This window comes from Anguilla rostrata, chromosome 4, assembly GCF_018555375.3.
Source record: "Anguilla rostrata isolate EN2019 chromosome 4, ASM1855537v3, whole genome shotgun sequence".
In the NCBI taxonomy this organism is placed as follows: domain Eukaryota; kingdom Metazoa; phylum Chordata; class Actinopteri; order Anguilliformes; family Anguillidae; genus Anguilla; species Anguilla rostrata.
In genome coordinates this window covers 25,942,265-25,961,966 of record NC_057936.1, presented here as the reverse complement: position 1 = coordinate 25,961,966, position 19,702 = coordinate 25,942,265, and the positions used below count along the sequence as shown (strand labels likewise).

The window sequence follows — 19,702 nt, the reverse complement described above, 5'->3', positions numbered from 1 at the left end:
CTTTTCACAATGAAGTTATCATACTTTATTTCATAATAACATGTTTTATTTCCGAATGGCGTTTTTATTTCCGAACCCCATTTTTTCATAATGACACTTTTAAAAATGGTAAGCCTTCCTGTCAATCAAAACCAGCGGGGCTGGACCTGCCCAATGAATGGGTAATCTTTTGCGATCGATTACTTGTTGGTCTTGTTCTGAGCAGCGCCTTCGCCTTGTGGAATGCGTGGAATCCCTTTTATACGGTCTATGGTGGAATCTGTGGGCTGGTAAGTTTGCTAATGCTCGTTCTAGTGCAATAATGTTAAATATTCTGATAGGAGGGGCAAGGTAATACATCTACTGACTGACTGTATGATGCAGATGTTTTCTGTACATGACAAGAAAACAATTTTCAGGGTTGTTTTGGGCAGCAGGATATTCCGTTTTGTACTGTGAATAAAAACACACAAAAAAAAAAGTTGAGCAAAAGTAATCACGCTTTCAATTCTAGTCGCTAGGTAAAACTACCTTTCCAGCTTTGTCAGTGCACCATGAAGACTATGTGCTTCCCGGGAACTGCGAGTGGGGTGGCTAGCGGCATTAGCTCCGCTAGCTTGGTAGCAAGCAATGGGCTCTCAATCGGCGGTGTTCTTAACTTACTAACGTAAGACGAATAATGAATAAAAAGTTAAGGAAACGTTTGAGTACTAGATCGAAACCACGACACTGCCATGTGCTAAGTAGCTAGTTGAAACCAGAGACTGTAAAAAATAACTTTGTAGCTTCGGTTGTGCGGAGACAGCCCAGCTAGCCATGAACCGTGAGGTGGCGTTAGCCCTGCTAGCTGGCTAGCTAGCGACCAAACAATAGGTTCTTAATCAGCGATGTTCCTTACTAGCGTTACCTACTTAACCTGCTAGTGATAATAGTTATGAAAAACATGCAAACAAACGTTTGAGTGCTGGATCTAAATAAAGGAACTTTAATTTCCTAGTCACTAGTTAAAACTAGCTTCTGTTTGTGTTCTGGGAGACAGCCGTGATGACACTTCAACCCTGAACTGCAAGTGCGAATTTAGCCCCGCTAGCTGCCTAGCAAGCAATCTGTTCTTAATCTCAGTGTGTTATCTCAGGAGTGTTAGAACCATAGACTTATGTATTTCTATGGTTAGAACTGGTTGTAATTACGTAGCGTTAGCCTTTATGAAGCATAACCTGTGCGTTTTGCGACTTCATTCCGATGATGGATTTGCACTCATTCAATACATTTTTGGATGCATTGTTTATTAATGTGCCCCCTTTGTTGGGAATGTATTTGCGTAAAGCGACTAGTACATCAATAGCTATTGCACTAGGATTTACTATCTTTAATGTTAACATGCAGATCGATATTTGCAGTGCTGCTGCTTTTGCCTGAATACGTGAGCAACCAATGATTGTGAGTGATCTCTCGCTGCTGGTGTTGAATGACAGGAGGTCTTGAATGACAAGTCTCATTATGAAATGAAAATGCGAGTTCTGAAATAAAAACGCAATTCAGAAATAAGTCATTCGGGAAAAATGTCATTATGAAATGAACAAATCCATTTGGAAATACATGTTATGAAATTAAATATAATCACGTTATTGTGAAAAGGACAATCACGGGGTGACAATTATTTTGAAATAAAAGGAAGTATTTATTTAATTATTGACCAATTGAATTATTTATTCATATAATTCCATATTTATTTAATTACTTATTTTATTTTGGCACGTTTAATCCTCCGTAGAAAAGCACTAATTATGTGAGAACCTATCAGCTCTGAAAGTTGAGCATTTTGTCTATTTAGAGGACGGTATTTTGATGAGAACGCATCGTGACTGCTGTAAAACATGGAACTGTGCGTATGGCTGTTGAATGCTCTGACTACAGAAAAGGGCGGAAATACAGTAAAAGCCCACTAACTTTAAAAAGACAAATAAACTGGCAGGTAGCTTATCAAGAAGTCTAAATTTGCCATCCTCCTCCCCATGCTAAGACATGTATGGGCATTTAGGCTACTGTCCGTTCGAGGCAGCGCATGAGTTGTTTAACATTGCCAACGTTGGCTACCCTTGCCCATAATCCAAATTCAACCCTTAGCCCCTAGTCATTCCCCTGGAGTGCCCTCAGTATTATAGCTTGCTGACATCACATCGAGGGCCACCCACAAAGATTGTACAAAGAACTGGGATATTTAAAATATTTTTAAATTGCTCTTGTATTTTCAAAAGGCTGCAAATACTATTTGAAAAATTATTTGGTTTCACAGGAAAATGTTTATGTAATGGAATGTTTTTCATTAAAATAATTTAAATAAATAAATTACAAAGTATTTCATGTGAAAATGTATTTGAAAATACTTAAAATATGTATTTACGTACATTTTCAAATGCCAATACGTATTTGTATTTTACCCAGGTCTGCCCGATATCATTGAAACACTATGTCCAGGGAAAGGAGCAGAGCATGTTATATGTTATTCTATCACCAAGCAATTGGCATTTCATTGAATGAAATTTGCCTAGGTACTATATGGTTATACCCCAGCAACATTTTCTATGACGCTTACCTGTATGAACATTATGTGTTAATATGCTCAAATTCTCCTTGCCAAAGTACATAATACCCAGCCATATTTTCATATTTATTTATTTCAAGTTGCATAGTTGATGTTATAAGAATGTTGAAGTGATGCATTTTAAATTAAGATAATTGTTCCCTCACCATTTAGGCTAGTTAATCTCATGTACAAGTGTTGAATTGGATATAGTAATAATATTTAAAAGTAATGGGATTATTTCATTTTTATTTCTCTATTTTAAAAATTTGCTTTGTTGTCATTGTTAAAAATATAGAAAAAATGGAAAAAAGGCAGACACTATTTACATGTAATTAATGTTAATGTTGTTCCAACAGAAAAATAATAGTTTTACAATGTCTATGTTTAAAATGTAACTTGTTTTAATATTTCTCAAGCTGTAAATAAATTGTTTATATTTTAGGAAAACTGTAGCTCGATTTTTCCCGAATTCCATTGTGTTGAACGTAATAGCGGTTTTGTCGTTGGGACTTTTATTTTGAAATTTTCAGACCCTTGCGAAAATCCTTACTGTTGCTAGCTTCACACTACAGACATCAAGAAACGCACAAGGTGAAAGAGATGTAAGTAAAATAATCAAAGTATCATACCGAAATCAACAATCTGAGCCTATCCTAGTATGCTCTGATTTCTGATTGATGATCAGCATGATTTCAGCGCCGGCAGTTTGTTTTATTTTCCTAGCTAGAAACACCAGTAGCACATTGGCCCCTGACTTGGGCCTGCTGTATAAAAACTGACTAGGCGATGGCGTGTTGATTTTGCTTTCACAGAAACAAATACTCACTCCTGCATTTGTGTAGTTTTACTCTGTTGCATTTTGTTAGACGACATGAAACACATTCAAGGTTCAAGGCGAATCGGCTGAGTTGCTCTTCTGGCGTTCTACTCCGTTCAATCTGCTGTATAACGAGCAGAAATTTTAGAAGTTTTTTTTTTTTAAATAGTGGGTAAAGACTTTTAGTTTTTCCGCTCTTCATATGGCGTTTATAACAATTAACGTGAATGGTATTCAAACACGAAAAATGTTGGTTCAGTGCAATGTAACGTATTGCTTTGATTTTATCATTTGATTATTGCACACCAGTTGTGTATTTAGAAGCCAAGACACATTTCTTTGAAATGTGGTCCCACCCCTTGTACCTCTTGAATAAAGGAAAAGTAGCACGCGCATTTGCTAGCTTGTCTGCTTTAGCTGTAGTTGTAACAGTAGTGCACTGTTATAGCTGATTATGAAAACTACGTGAGTTGAAGCAAGCAGTAGATCATGCTTATGACTACTACAAAGATAGGCAGTAGAGGTGGCTCGCGTCGGGTAGAAGTTGTGGTTTGTAATCAGGGCATTTAAGACAAAGAGATAATAGCGTGATTTCAAGCCATCTAGTAGGCTAATTATTTTCCAGTTTATAACCAGTTTGGAATTCTGAAGCACGCATGCAGTTTCACCAATTGGATATATTTGAGGCTTAAAAACGTATAAATAGTATAGTTTAACAGGACACTAATAACGTAATGGGGAAAGGAAAAGTATGCTAATCCAATATGATAAGTCTGTCTTAGAATTGAAGGAGTTTGGTTATCAAAATCAAATGTGTGATATCAAAAAGAACAGAGACAGTTGTTTGCCCTGACTTTGGCTGTTAACATAGGTGGAATCATTAATCCCTCAAGAACATGGGATACCTGGCACAGTTTAGGTTGTTAATGGGAGTGACTTGTCTATTACCTCATTTTCAGGTTTTTATTTCTACTGTAATTTCGAATACATCTAAATACTTTATTTCGTTTAGACATTATACAGTTACTTCTATTTGAGTAGGGGAAAAATGCCGTTTAAAATATATTTTTAATTTGACTTTAAGTGAGGAATAATCAGTGGGGCAGTAACTTTCTGAAGGCACTGTATACACACACACACACACACACAGATGTATATACCATGCCTACAGGTTATCAGTACCCTTGATAAGCATGAGCAAGAAAGGCTGTATAAAATATACAGGTAGGCTGGTCCAGAATTATTTTCAAGGTCCACAATGAGTCCGGTCCAGTATTATTGCCAGGCTTGATAACAAAAAGACAAGAAAACAAATAATGGCATTATTAGATTTAGAGTAATTTTACCTCATGTGGAAAGTAATGTACTTTATGATTCAGTGCAATCAACCTAAATAACGTTATTGATAGTTTTCCAATTATTCGCTTCCATGTATTATTTGGTGTAGCGTCACCTGGCATGGATAATGGCACATTTTCTTTAAATGATTGATAAGGTTATGCATTCAGCTCATTCCAGGGGAAAATGGACCATTGTCTTGTTGTGCAATGAAGCACCCCTTAGTGAGTTTGGAGGCATTTGGTTGATCTTGAGCAAATAAGATGCATCTGTACACTTTAGAATGTATTCTGCTGTCGTTATCAGCAGTTACATCAGCAAAGAAGACAAATAAGCCAGCACCCGTGGCAGTCATACATGCCAAAACCATAACACCCCCACCACATTGTTTCACAGATGAGGAGGGGGTCTTTGGATTTTTGGGCATTTCTTGGTTTCTTTTGTCCACAAGACCTCTTTTCAGAACTCTGCAGGTTCATTTATGCACTTTTTAACACTGTGACCTGGCCATCATGTTTTTGCGGCTCACTAGTGGTTTGCATCTTGCAGTGTAGCCTCGGTAGTTCTGTTCTAGAAGTAGTCACTGTCACACCCACGCTACCTCCTGAAGAATGTTTCTAATCTGTCGGACAGGTTTTTGGGGATTTTTCTTCATTATGGGGCAAATTTTTCAGTCATCAGCTTTAGAAGTCCTTGGCCTACCAGGCCCTTTGCAATTACCAAGCTCACCAGTGCTCTCTTTTGTTCTTTATGATGTTCCAAACAGTTGATTTTTGTAAGCCTATGTTTTGGCTATGTATCTGGCTCTTGTTTTTCTTATTTCTCAGCCTCATAATGGCTTCCTTGACTTTCAAAAGCCTAGAATCAAGACTAGATACTGAAAACACTCTTAGGCCTGCACTAAGGAGGCAGTCGAACACATCTGACTAATTGGAAACACCTCTAATAAAAGCGGAGATTCTGCACTTTAACCACATGTGAATTGTTTCATTATTTGTGGAGTACAGAGCCAAATCAAGGGCGGAGGGCTCTGTCCCAAACATTATTGGGCTCACTGTGTATAATGTATATATATGTGTATCATAAAACTACATTTTAGAAATTCCAGGATTTTTTTGTATGAAAATGGTAAACATATTGCTTTGATACTGGTTTGCAATGTCAAAATTTCCCTGGAATGTGCTGTAAAGTATATCCGCCAATGACATGTCAAGGCAGGTTTTACAGCAGTGATACATGTTTACATGCTGATGCATTAGGATCTGTTTGAGTTCATTTCCCTGTTTACCTCCAGGAGCTTCTCTTCTGCACATCTTTGTACAGTGGTATGATTCAAACAAGAATCTGAAACAGGAGGCTGAGAAAACACCACCTGAGCTTACTGAGGAGCACAGGATCAGGAAGAAAGAGGAACGCGGTTGACTACATTCTGTCCACATGGCAGACCCAGAGCCAGAGTGTGCTGCACCGGGACTTGATACACTCGAGCTGGAGTGTGTTACAGCACACATCGGGGTCAGTGATGGACTGCGTACAGATACATTGATAAAAATGGAAACTGATCTGGACTCCATCGACACTGGGGATCACATTAAGACAGAGAGCCTAAATGACACAGAAGAGGGGTATGTAACCCATCTGCATCCTGACCAAATCAAAACAGAGACTGATGGAGGCTACATTCAGGAAGGACAAGACAGTGAGTCGAAGACTTTTAATATTGTGGAAATTAATTCTGATCAAATGAAAAGTGAATCCACTGAAAGTTTAGTGAATGATATCTATACAATGATGAATGGAGCTGGTGTTCACCACAAATGCCAGGCTGAACTACGGAAACGTACGGGAGAGCTTAATCCATGCCATTTAAATGAAGCCATTCATGATAAAGTCAATCATAAAAAATCATATGAATGTATTCAGTGTGGAAAGGTTTTTAATTATAAGTCACACTTAAATGACCACCAGAGAATTCACACAGGTGAAAAGCCCTACAAATGTATTACTTGTAGGAAGTGTTTTAATCACCCATCCAGTTTACGTAGACACCAGAGCAGTCATTTGAGTGAGAAACCCTACAATGATACCCAGGATGTGACATGCTTTAATAAGCAACTTAAACTGAGACTGCACAAGGGAATGTATACCGGTGAAAAGCCATTCAAATGTTCTCTGTGTGGAAAGTGTTTTTACAGACTGTCTACTTTAAACAAACACCACAGAATTCATACAGGTGAAATGCCCCACAAATGTCCACATTGTAGGAAGCGCTTTAATCATACATCCAGTTTAAGTAGACACCTGAGAATCCATATAGAACATCTCTACAAATGTTCTCAGTGTGAGCTGGTTTTTAATAAAGAATCTCTTCTACAAAGACACCAGCGAATTCATGCCGGTGAAAAGCCATACAAATGTTTTCATTGTGGTAAGTGTTTTAACCACACATCCAGTTTATGTAGGCATCAGAAAATTCATACAGGAGAAAAATCATCCAGTGGTTCTCAGGATGTGATGCGCTTTGGTATGCCATCTGCTTTGTTACGACACAAGGAACTTCACACAGTTGAGAAGTCCTATAGATGCAATGATTGTGGGAAAGGTTTTTCCAGACAATCATCTTTATACATACACCAGAGAATTCATACAGGTGAAAAGCCCTACCCATGCATTCAATGTGGGAAGTGTTTTAATCAAAAATCCGACTTAAATAGACACCAGAGAATTCATATACGTGAAAGATCACACAATGGTACTCATAATGGTACATGCCCCAGTAAGTCATCTACTTTGATACAACACAATGGAATTCATACCGGTGAAAAGTCCTACAAATGTAGTCAGTGTGAAAAGTGTTTTTATAGACCATCTAATTTGCGTATTCACCAGAGAATTCATACAGGCGAAAAGCCCTATAAATGCACTCTATGTGGGAAGAGCTTCAATCACACATCCAGTTTAAGTAGACATCGGAGAGATCATACAATTGAAAAGCCTTTCAAATGTATTGGCTGTGAGAAGTGTTTCAGTCATTTATCTAGTTTGAATCAACACCTGAGATTTCACTGAAAGCCCTAAAAATGTGTTGTGTGTGAGTAGTGTTTTATTCAGGAAATTGTATGAACAAAACCTCTAATAATTCCTACGAGTGCAGGTGTCAATTCCCTTGGGTATATGTCCCTCCGGGAAATGTTTTATAGTTATCAAGTTTAATATAGCACAAAATGGGCTGTGTCACTGCACCGGGGACTAATGATTTAAGTGGATGCCCTAACTGAACAACAAATAAAATATGGAATAAAATATTCTGATACTGAAAGAAACATGATCAAAAGCTTTGTTTACTTGGGTTCTGAAATTCCTTCTACAATACAGCCTTGTCCAGTTCTTTTGATGGGCATTTGTTATTGTGTATCAAAGTACTGAAATACATTTTGTGATGGTAGGTTTATAGATTTTTACATCACATTTATGTGCCCTATTTACAAGAAATTGGCATGATTTTTTTTTTACATTTTAGAGTAACATATTGTGATATTCGCTTTCCAGAATGTGAAGTGGCATTTTAATCCCATTTCCAACATTTTCAGTATGGAAAAATATAAGTACAAATATAAGATTGTGGTTATTTTCTTCTGTTTTTGAAAAATGTTTCTGTTTAATAATTGTAGTCTGTCTGACGTGTCCCAGGAACTGTCGAAGAAACTGCTATTGATGCAATTAAATAGCAAATATGAAATGTTTATAGTGTGCTTGTCAAATAAGCCCTTACTTCTATTGAGAAGGATTACTGCTTTGAAATTAATCTAAAATAAATGAATAAAACTTGTGAGCTGTGGAAATGTATGGACTTTGAAATGCCATTGAAAAATGTGCTTGACCTCAAATGTCACAGAATGATTGTACACTTTTAATGAATTGAATCATCTAGATATGACATTATTAGCATGTAATAAACAGGTTTGGTATTAGTTGATCATTTTTAGTCTGTGCGCGAGAGCTAATTTCATGTGTTACAATATTATTACTAACATACTTTAATTTCAGCTGTGTTCTGTCCCTGAACAATCTTGAAAAACAAATTCAGGAAAGGTTCACACTGATGCATTTTATTTGTAGCTACACCAAAAAAATAGTTCAGCACAGACACCAGTGGTGGCTGGTGAGAATTGTCATAGGTGGGGCTGCTCACTTAGAACAGTATGGTAGAGACAGGAACAGGGGTGAAAATCTCCTTGCTGTGAGAATTTTGAACTGTTTTTAAATTGTTTTTAATGGCTTCTGAAGAGGGAATGTTTTAAGACAGATTATAATTGTTTTTTATTTTAATAAAGTAGCTCTTAAGCCAATTTGAAAGCAGACTGAGACTCATCTGTGACAAATAATCATAATTGTTTTTGGGTATTTAAGTGCCCCACATATTCCTTTCAAAATAGTCACTAATTATTTTTTGCTTTGAGCAAATATGAAAATTTAAATATGCCTGCTACTGTAGCCAATACAGGTCTGCCCTACAAATGTCTTTAAGCAAAAATCAATATACATAATATAAAAGTAAAATAAAAAAGTACCTGTAATGTAATGTTAAAGAGCACTAACATTGATGATGCACAAAAAGTTGATATTTTCAGATAAATATCGACTGATATAAAAATGCTTCTAATGCAGTGCTTGTCTGCCACCCTGTGGCAAAAAATTTATATATTTTACTGTACCTTTACAACTTTGAAATGACATTGTAGGATTTACCAATTTGTCCATGCACACACTACATTTCTATTAAGCCAAGCTAAAACTATGCAGAAATTTGGAGATCGATGACCAAATGCCATTACATTACATTACATTACATTACAGGCATTTAGCAGACGCTCTTATCCAGAGCGACTTACACAACTATTTTACATAGCATTTTACATTGTATCCATTTATACAGCTGGATATATACTGAAGCAATGCAGGTTAAGTACCTTGCTCAAGGGTACAACGGCAGTGTCCTTACCCGGGAATCGAACCTGCGACCTTTCGGTTACGAGTCTAGTTCCTTACCCACTGTGCTACACTCCGTCCTCCATAATTGGGATATATGACAAAAGCAAAGTTTGAGAGTGTATTACATTAGATTTACCTATAATTAGTCCACAATTTATCTGAATTTGCTATGACAAAGGCTAAAACTGTATGCATACTAAATAATAGTGTGCTTGTGTCGAAGATGCTTGATTGCTTGTGTCTGCCATACACCTCCTGTTTGTGGTGGAGACTGGAGAGTGGAAGGACCAGGGGACCCTTAGGGTATATAATATCTGCTGAAAAAAACATTTTCAATGTACAAAAATGCCAAGGTACTCACCCATACAAAGCACTGTCTATAAGTCATTAATTCAAACTGACAAAATATAGGCCTGCCATTAAAAGTTTTGAAGTTACTTTTATTGTTTCTGCTCTATATACACTCTATCCAGTTATGGTGGTGCCACATGTGTTACAGTTTGTAGTCCTAGTGAAACCCAGAAGTAAGTTCGGTTTTTTGAGGCATGGGTTCCCTCGTCCGATTTCCAATTAATTTTTCCCATAGGGTTTTCGTTTTTTGTCGAAAATAAGGTCTGTGGTGAACGTAAGCCTAAGAGAGCTCCACGTTTTGTTCTACGAGATAAATATCACCGCCGTGGATTTTGTGCTTTTAAAAAGTAAGTTGCTAACGAATGGCGGAAATAATTCCAGAGTTGGCCTACAAAAATACGTAATGTAACCACGTGACCACGTGGCTCTTCTAGTTCCACGTTCAGTTCAGTGGTGTGTGTCCTTGGCTGAGCAGGCGAATACCATTGGCAATAGGCTGTTGGGGTTCTAGTCTTATTGCTGTTCCCCTCGCAATCCCTCAAATTTAATTTGATGGTCATAATGTTAGCGGCCCGGTTTCTTCTCCGTCGTTCACTCCCTGCTATGCGCCAGGCCCGCTATTATGCCGACGCACCCTCTGCTTCTCCCCAGATGTCCTTCACGTTTGCGTCCCCAACACAGGTAAGGAAAATCCGAGGCGGACTACCGGGCCTTGGGCTTTTGCAAAATGTTTTTGCTTTCAGATTACTGTGTAAAACTCCACTGTAGCTTAATAGCATGCCAAATGTTTACAGGTCTTAATCGCACCTTAAATTGGTTAATATATTATGTCAAATATATAATGATTTAGCTGTCAATGGCTATAACATGCATTGTAGCACCATTAGCTAGCCTAGCGATCTCGGCACTCAAATTGAACGAGGCTAGCTAGCGATTAGCTTGGTGTTTCTACTGTCTGATAATATAGCTATTTGCGGCATATCCTGCGGATGCCAGCAAATTTTAGGACACCTCGAGAGTTAACGTTAGCTGGCTACCAGTTAATAGTAATTCGTTATAGTTGAAAAGAGTACGAATTTAGGCTGGCTTCATTTTGCTCTCATTGCACTCAAAACTGCAGTTGCCTCGCTGAGCCTTATAACGTTAGCTAATTGAAATATCATGGTCACCTTGGAAACAAAATACATTTTGAAGTTGCATGCGTTTTAAGCCTCGAATCGCTACCTACGAACTTTTCTGGAAACTGTATTCATAATGTATTAGTTAACTGAACGTGCAATTACTTATTTTAATGAAAGGACTAAGAAATCTGCCGTTTCTGTTACATGCTACATTGCTAGTCTGGCGACCTACGGCTGGGTAATACTAGTTTAGCCACGGAATTAAATGTTCCATTTCATTTTTACCAACAGGTGAGAGTAAATTCTCTTTGGGTTAAACTTCACAAGTCTGTGAAATCGCTTTGGATTAAAGTTTACAAATTTGCACCTTTAAATTACATTAGACGTATGGTTGTGCCTGCACTTAAAGGTGCACTTCGTTAAAACTGTAATATCTTCGCGAAATAATATCGATTTTTCATGCTCCTCAGGAATATCAATTACGATAAAGACTAGGTTATACGCACGGACTCACAGTTTGCATGTGTTGGACATGAAAGTTCTTCATGTATGCATTTATACTTTAACTTGATTGATAACTTGGCTCTGTGAGTTTGAAAAACCTGTAGCAGGTTGTTCAATACTTGTGTGTTCTAATTGGCGTAGAATTCAAAAATTAAAAGTGGCTAAAGTAGGCATACCTTGTTAATTGAGAGGATTCATGTTATGTGAAATTGACTTTATGCAGGATGACACCCTTTTGACAGGACACCAGTTTCTTGTAGAGGCAGTTCTTGGCAAGCTCAGGAAGGCATTGGGTACCATATACTGTACAACAGTGTTTCTTAACCATGGTCCTGAGGACCAACTATGTATGCTGGTTGTTGTTACAATCAACTCAATATTAATGCCCGTAATTTTGGATGAGATGTTGGATGTCAGGTCTCCACATACTTTTGGTAATGTAGTGTATGTATTGCAATGAGCTGCTAATTGTTAATTTGATACTATTTTTTCTTAATAAGATTTGATATCTATTGAAGCACAATTTACCCTCATAAAGCTGGACCCTAACCTTATGGCAGAAATAGCTACATCTGCCCTAAAAAGTAAATATCCCATGTTCACATCCCAGGTATTTTAGTTGGTCAGAACAACGTAAGCTTTCATTTAATTTGCTTTATGTACAGTATGACAATTAATTATAGGCTAATTGAAAGAGGTTCCGTTTTTAATTGATTCAGTTACTGACTGACAGGTGAAATCAGTTGGGTCCCGTTTGCTCGAAACCCTGAATCCATGTGTGTAAAATTGATGGACTTTACAGTCCACAAGTGACCAAACCTGTGTTGTGTTAAAATAGATTTACCCCAGGGGTGCACAACTCCGGTCCTGAAGGGCCGATCTGAATTCTGGATTTTGTTCTCCCAGTTGCCTTGGTGTTAGTTTTCCGACTGCTCTGTGAACTACACTGGTTCACTCCCGTGCTTGAGGACTGTAAAATCTAAATATTCAGAGAAGGATTTGGCACAAAGTCCTGACACAGATCGGCCCTTTTTCATACACCCCTGGTTTAATCACACAAATATGGTAGGACTTAAATGCATTTTCAACAGCCATAATTTGTCAAGATTAAGATGGGCTTTGACAAAAACCAGCATACACCGTTGGTCTCCTGGACCAGGGTTGAGAAACACTGCTGTCTAAAGTCTGTTCTCACCTGCCTGGGGATGGACTCCCCTATATTCATGGTTTTGGAAAGATTCTTTAACAGCAAGGCAATTGTATGAACTGTTTGCATGTTCTTTTTATTTTTTTAAATTTAACACAGTTTTTGCTGTTTCAGAACGAATAGTATGCAAACATTCTGCCTCCTCCGCATTGTTTGTCAAAATTAGTAGTTTGGACACTGTAAATATGTACTTGGCGTGAGTTTCAGACTTGTTTGTAAACAGCAAATTCAGCTGAGCGTGCAAACCATTTGAGCTGTGCGATTCTGGGAGTTTCCGCATGAGAGCGTGTGCTGTAATCACTGCAGCTGTTTCAAACGCTGCCACGAGAGGCTTTCATCTGTCTCGTGACCTGCAGGTGTTCTTCAACGCGGCCAGCGTGAAGCAGGTGGACGTCCCGACGCTGACCGGAGCGTTCGGCATCCTGCCCGCCCACGTCCCCACGCTGCAGGTGCTGAGGCCCGGCGTGGTCACCGTCTTCGGCGACGACGGTTCAGCCGCAAAGTACTTTGGTGAGGGTCTCGAGAGCTGTGGAGAGCGCAAAGCGCCTCCTTTGACCTGCACGGACTTTCAGAATCAGAGGAATAACAGGGCTGTTCTTCTTGGATGCAATTATTTATAAATGATCGTAAATATCTTCCAGAATAGGATTGCACCTTTTTGAATGTAGTTCTTTAGTAGGCGCATACAATAAGGGCAAATCTGTTTCCACATTTCATAATAACTTCTAATCCTAATTACTTAATTAGTTAAACCATTTACTTGATCTGGTATTTAAAAATTTTTTTTTTTTTAAATCATTAACTACAGGTGAAGGCTGTAAATGTGACATTTACAGGAGTGAACCAGCACTGATGTAAATGGCTGTTTAGAAAACTCAGCTAAGGTAATTGGTTGAACCAAAACCCAGCATGCGAACTGGCTCTCTATGAGCAGAGTTGTGCCTGTCTGACTTTTAGGGTGTGGCTAACATACTCTGTTGTAACTCATGGCAACTGAGTATGCAGCTGGCCGCTGATCTCACTGAAGACAGGTTGAGGATGAAAAATCTCCTTCTGGGTTGCTATCTAGAATTAATATGTCGCTCGCCACATGTCTATCCTGTTGGAACATGAGTTTCCACATCAGCCTACAAATGGATACAGTGTGTAGGTCTCCTGTGGGTTTTCATTTCAACCCTAATATGGCACACCTGACTCTACTAATTAGCAGCTGATCACAAGATCTCTACCTGTTGAATGAGGTGTGTGTTGTTAGGGTTGGAGTGAAAACGTACAGGATGGAAGGTCTTCAGGAACAGGGTTGCTTACCACTGATCTATCTGGTTGGAACATGATTCTCCAGATCAGTCCACAGCTGAATACACTGTAGGCCTCTTCCTTTAAACCAATATTGGTATAGCCAGCAGGATATGTTTATAAATAAAATGGCGTTCCTTTCATAACGCCGCTGGTTCCGCTCTTCTTTTCATACAAATCAAGAACATTACTGGAAACCCTCAAGCCTATGTTGAATTTGCAACGCTTTGAAAGCACTTGAATTATTTTTGGCTTGGTACTCAACAGGAGAGGAGCGTATTAGACCTTTCTTCTGGGCTCTGAGGCTGTGGCATTTTCTTTCAAATTCCTGTTGCTTTGTTCTTTATGGAGAGCAGCGTTGAGCTTCATTTTCACTTGCACAAGTCCATGACTTGCATGGATTAGATGATCAGAGCAGCTAAATATTTAAAGGCACACTATGCAGGATGTTTTAGCCTGTCTTTACAATCAAAGAAGTCTGCAATTAATTTGAAAACTGGACATTCCGGTAAAAAACGGGGCATCTGGCAACCCTAGCTGGACAGCTTGAGGTAACGTTACTTACAGGTTCAACAGAAAACAAGCCAACTCCACGTCACTTTTCATTCTTTTGGCGAACTTCAGCTGACGCCATGAAAGAAAAGCAATTCCAAGGTTAACTGTTGTTCTTATGAGCCCTGTTGACTTTGTCTTTTTCTGTTTGGCCCATTGCAGCAGCTAGCTAGCTAGCTAACATCAAACACTCTGAAATGTGGCTCTCTAGCCTAAACCACAGGCTCTGTAGCCACACCCACCCCAGAAACATCCCAGACAGGTGAAGGTGCACAAATTTGGCGAAAGTGCGTAAAAGACAGATTGCCAGTGCATCATATATATGCCTTGGTTATTTGCAAGCATGGTTATTTTAAAATAATATTTTGAAGGTAAAAATCCTGCGTAGTATATCTTTTAAGACCTTGTGTAATCACTTGGTTAGTGTTAAATAAGCCACAAGGCAAAGATCCTCCTGTACTGGATAGTATAATAACTTGGTTGCTGTCAGGGAAAATGCAATTTCACTTAAAATCTCAACTGAATTAAATGATGGTTTGGTACCATAATATTTGGTTCCCTTGGTTCTTTATGTATAATACGACTATTATAAAATGCAGGAAACGTACGATAGGAGGATGGCCTTTATTGTCGCATTATTACAATATGCTATTTTATGTTCTTTTCTTTAACGAGTTGTACCCTTAGTGCATTGCATTTTATATTGCGCATAATTAACAGCTACCAGCATGTAGCTTGCGCAGTTGATGCACGTCAGCCATTTTGCTCCATAACGATCACCATGCATGAGCTGAAGGTGTGAGGCAGGGATTTATTCGCCAATTAAACTGGGGGTGATTAGAAGGCCAGCCTGGGAATTAGGCCAGGGCCCCAGGGAACGGTCCTCCTTCCACTTAGTGTCATGGAAGCTTTAATGATCCCAGTGATTCAGGACCTCTGGTTTTAATGGCTCATCCGAAGGAAAGCATCTCCAGCAGCTGGGGGTCTCCATTCCTGTGTGGGGGTTCCTCTGCCCCCCCTTCTGTCCCACATGCACCACTTCCAGCAGCAGCCTCATTCGCTGCAGGTCATCCCCCATCTGTCACTAAATCAAGTCCAGACTCGCATGCACTACATGCCCAAAAGTATGTGGACCCCTGACATCCAACATCTCCTTCCAGAATTATGGACATTAATATGGTGTTGGTCCACTCTTTGTTGCTGTAACAACCTCCACTCTTCTGAGAAGGCTTTATACTAGATGTTGGAGCATTGCTGTAGGGATTTGTATTTATTCAGCCAGAAGAGCCTTAGTGAGCATCAGTCAAGTTCTTCTTAGCCATTCTCGACCAAACCACTTCTATAAGGACCTCGCTGTGTGCTGAGGGGCATTGTCATGCTGAAACAGGAAAGGGCCTCCCCCAAACTGTTGGGAAGCCACAGAATTATCTAGAACATGATTGTAAGCTGTAGCATTAAGCTTTGCCTTCACTAGAACTAACATGCCTTGCCCAAACCATGAAAAACAGCCCCAGACCAAGGGGTGTCCAGATACTTTTGGTCATATAGTGTAGTTTCAGCTTTTTGGTACAGAGTGGGCACAGTGGGTAAGGAACTGCGCTTGTAACCGAAAGGTCGCAGGTTCGAATCCCGGGTAAGGACACTGCCGTTGTACCCTTGAGCAAGGTACTTAACCTGCATTGCTTCGGTATATATCCAGCTGTATAAATGGATACAATGTAAAAGTGCTAAGTAAAAAAAAAAAAAAAAAGTTGTGTAAGTCGCTCTGGATAAGAGCGTCTGCTAAATGCCTGTAATGTAATGTAATGCTTACGCACTCTTGTCTACTTCGGACAGAAAAGTGAGGAGCAGCTGAAAAAATGCTGGATTACCAGCTGAAAACCTTCGAGAACAGTGGTTTCACTGCGAATGCGGTGTGATGAGTGATTTCTGTGTTCGCAGTGAGCAGCGGTTCCGTCACTGTGAATGCCGACTCCTCTGTGCAACTGCTGGCGGAAGAAGCCGTACCTCTGGACAGCCTGGACCTCACTGTGAGTACCACTCCTTCACAGAAACACGTCACCAACATGAGCAGCGCGCTATTAGCTGAAATATGTCACGAAAATGCCCAGTGTGCTATTAACTGAAACGCATCACTGACATGCCCAGTGAGCTATTAACTGAAGCGCGTCACCGACATGCCTAGTGTGCTATTAAGTGCTACAGGTCACCAACATGCCCAGCACGCTATTAACTGTGAAAGCATGTCATCAATGTGCCCAACACACTTTTAACTGAAAAGTATGTGACCATTGTGCCCAGTGTGCTATTAACTCTAGCACGTCACCAACATGCCCAGCGCCCTATCAAATGAAAGTGCATCATCAACACATGCAGCTCGTTATTCCCTGAAGGGCACATACTCTCTCACTTTGCGCGATTTAGTGGAACGTGAGTGGTCATTCTCTCTCCCTCGTCCATTTAGCGCACTTAGGTCCAATGTAGGAGAGGACCTAACCCCAACCCCTGACCAAAGCTTTGATTTTGGTCCCTGCAAGAGGACAGACCCCCCCCCCCCCCCGTGGGCACATTGCAGCATGGCCTCGTCAGCGGTAGCCTGTTCCTGGGAGCCCGTCGCACGCGCTCGTTTTTCACGTTTAGCGACCTGCGCCGCGCCGGCTTTCTGCGGCTCCCGCGGGTGAGAACGCCCGGGAGCCCGCTCGCTTAATAAGGAGGGAAAGGTTAGCGAGCTGTGAATTATAGCGGACGCGCGGGATCCCCGCTGCGAGACCTTTCGGGCCCCGGCTATTACTGCCGCCGTAACAAATGTTCGTTCCTGTGAAAGGCGGCGGCGGCGGCGCGGCGCACTTCGGCTGCGCGCCGGAGAGAGGCGTCCCGACCCCGCTGATGACACCTTCAGCGTCTGCAGGCTTCTCGCCGAATCGCTGATCGTTAGAACGCTCTCGCCCGCTTTCTCACTAAGACGGGCCTCGGGGGCCTGGGGAGAATGTAAGGAGACGGTGCATCTCTGCAGACTGTCAAGCCCTTTTCAGGATTAACTTCACAAATATGATGATGTAACAGTTACTACTGGTAATTGAAAGTGATGGAGTTCTAGAACACTGGGGGGCGAAGGGATGCGTAACGCTTTGCTTTCTTCCTCTCTCTCAGGCTGCTAAAGCGAACCTGGAGAAGGCCCAGGCCGACCTGCTCGGCACTGCAGACGAGGCAGCCAGAGCGGAGGTTCTGATCAGCATAGAGGCCAACGAGGCCATGGTTAAGGCCCTGGAGTAAAGCTCGGCCTAGCGGTACGTACCCCGGCATTTGCGAAGCCTGGACCCAGCAGTCGTCGCAGAGAGGGGCGGAGTTTTCACGGCCAAACTAGGCTATCTTCCGGTTAAGATACCTGTATGTCATTTTCTCTGTGTCAACCTGTGTAAAACGCCAGGGAAGGTGACTGGTTGTTAAAGCATTCAATCCCAGATGTGTTCAGACCAGGAATGTTCTAGACCACATATTCAGTCTTGATGAAGCCTGGGCTTTGTTGCGCTACGTTGAATATGATGGCAAAGAAGCTCCATGTACTCACTTCTGGTCTTTGTTCTCCTTTGTCCTAGGCACAGCCTCGTGTTAGTGTAATGTTACACTAAACTCCCTTTCCCTGCCCAAAAACAACTTTGTACTTTGTACAGTGGATGAAATTGCAAATAAATTTATTTGGAATAATCAACCGTTGTGTTTAATTTCTACTGGCGTTTTTTAAGCTATCATCACCCTGCAAGCTGAACTGTTGGGTATAATGGTGTGTGTAATTTCTGCATTTACTGCAGAGCGCAAGTCCATTTTGGGGACCAAACCGCTGTTCTTGTGGTAGTTGTCGTGGTGTAAACTGATTTATTGAGGTAATATTCTTAGTAATATTGAAGAGCAAACAAATTTTGGTGAAAGTCCAGTGACTCATCGCTGGAATTTGCGAGGACCGGTAAAAATTAATAGCACTGTTGCAAAGAGATGATGTTGAGGCATAACCTTCTGTGTTTTGCTTAATTTTCTCCCTCCAGTACAGTGGCAGGTCAACAGGGAATTTTTGTCATTAGCAGCAGTACCTCTTCCTTCCAGAAGATGTCAGTATATTGCTCTTAATAGTTGCTTCTGGTAATTGGCCCAGGCTAACTCCTGACTAACCTTGTGAAGAACTAAGCATGGTGTTCCCAGGTCATGTGAATTTTCTGTTTGTCTTGCATTGAAATAATGCAAATCTGTCACCTGAGTTCAGTGAATTGATACAGATTACCATTCAGGCATTGGAGGGATTATTACACAGCAAAGTCGGGTCTCATTTACAGCCGTGTTAGAATGTACCTGTTTTTTGTTTGTGATGTTGACTGGTCTGAAGTGTTTCATAATGTGAATCACATGCACCCATAAGTGTCTGTGTTTCAGGGTGTGGGCACTGCAGGGCTCGGTGCTCAGAGTTGATTTTGTGACCTCCAGTGTTTTTGTGTGTCCCCCATTTCTTTATGACAGACCAATGAATTGTGCTCATTTAAACGGCAAAGCAAGGGGGGAAGGGAGGGGAGGGGAAGGGGGGTTGGGCCAAGTCTTGGGTTCTTTTAACCATAGGTTGTGTCTTGCATGACTTTTCAAGAACCATAATCATGGGTTGACGAGAGACTGGCCGGCCAATCCCGCGGCTGTGTTTATGAGCTTCACTAGTGCCTGGTATTTGTACTAGGAAACTTCTAGTCAAGGGAGTACACCACCTGGCTGGGTATCATTTTAATTATCAAGAGTAAAGGCTGGAGGTATATTCTGAGACATTGAAAATTTACTTGAAACTAACCCCCCCCCCCAGTCAGTAACAGACAATACATTAAAGGCCACTTCCTGAATTATTTTTGTGTTTGAAAGTGTAGTGTTTTTAAAGGATTTAAAAGAGACATTAAAGCTCATAAACATGCGGTCCTGGCTAGGGTTGT

At 40.5% G+C, this 19,702-nt stretch overlaps 2 protein-coding genes across 5 annotated transcripts; both read left to right on the top strand.

Annotated features, from left to right (window-relative positions):
• The first annotated feature begins 131 nt into the window (after nucleotides 1-131).
• On the top strand, nucleotides 132-9,070 carry LOC135253032 (zinc finger protein OZF-like). 4 transcript variants are annotated; one of them, XM_064331799.1, is made up of 3 exons: nucleotides 148-269; nucleotides 3,097-3,168; nucleotides 6,019-9,070. In XM_064331799.1, exon 3 carries the CDS (start codon nucleotides 6,159-6,161, stop codon nucleotides 7,788-7,790), a length of 1,632 nt encoding a protein of 543 aa, XP_064187869.1. In that variant the 5' UTR covers nucleotides 148-269; nucleotides 3,097-3,168; nucleotides 6,019-6,158; the 3' UTR covers nucleotides 7,791-9,070. The 4 variants fall into 4 exon arrangements, with proteins under 4 accessions (XP_064187866.1, XP_064187868.1, XP_064187869.1 ...); XM_064331797.1 differs by having other exon boundaries at nucleotides 6,016-9,070; XM_064331796.1 differs by lacking the exon at nucleotides 3,097-3,168 and having other exon boundaries at nucleotides 132-269; nucleotides 6,016-9,070.
• Nucleotides 9,071-10,485: 1,415 nt separating this feature from the next.
• Nucleotides 10,486-18,453, top strand: atp5f1d (ATP synthase F1 subunit delta). Its single transcript, XM_064331790.1, has 5 exons — nucleotides 10,486-10,745; nucleotides 13,253-13,406; nucleotides 16,686-16,774; nucleotides 17,895-18,031; nucleotides 18,341-18,453. Exons 1-4 carry the CDS (start codon nucleotides 10,617-10,619, stop codon nucleotides 18,015-18,017), a joined length of 495 nt encoding a protein of 164 aa, XP_064187860.1. The 5' UTR covers nucleotides 10,486-10,616; the 3' UTR covers nucleotides 18,018-18,031; nucleotides 18,341-18,453.
• The last annotated feature ends 1,249 nt before the right edge of the window (nucleotides 18,454-19,702 follow it).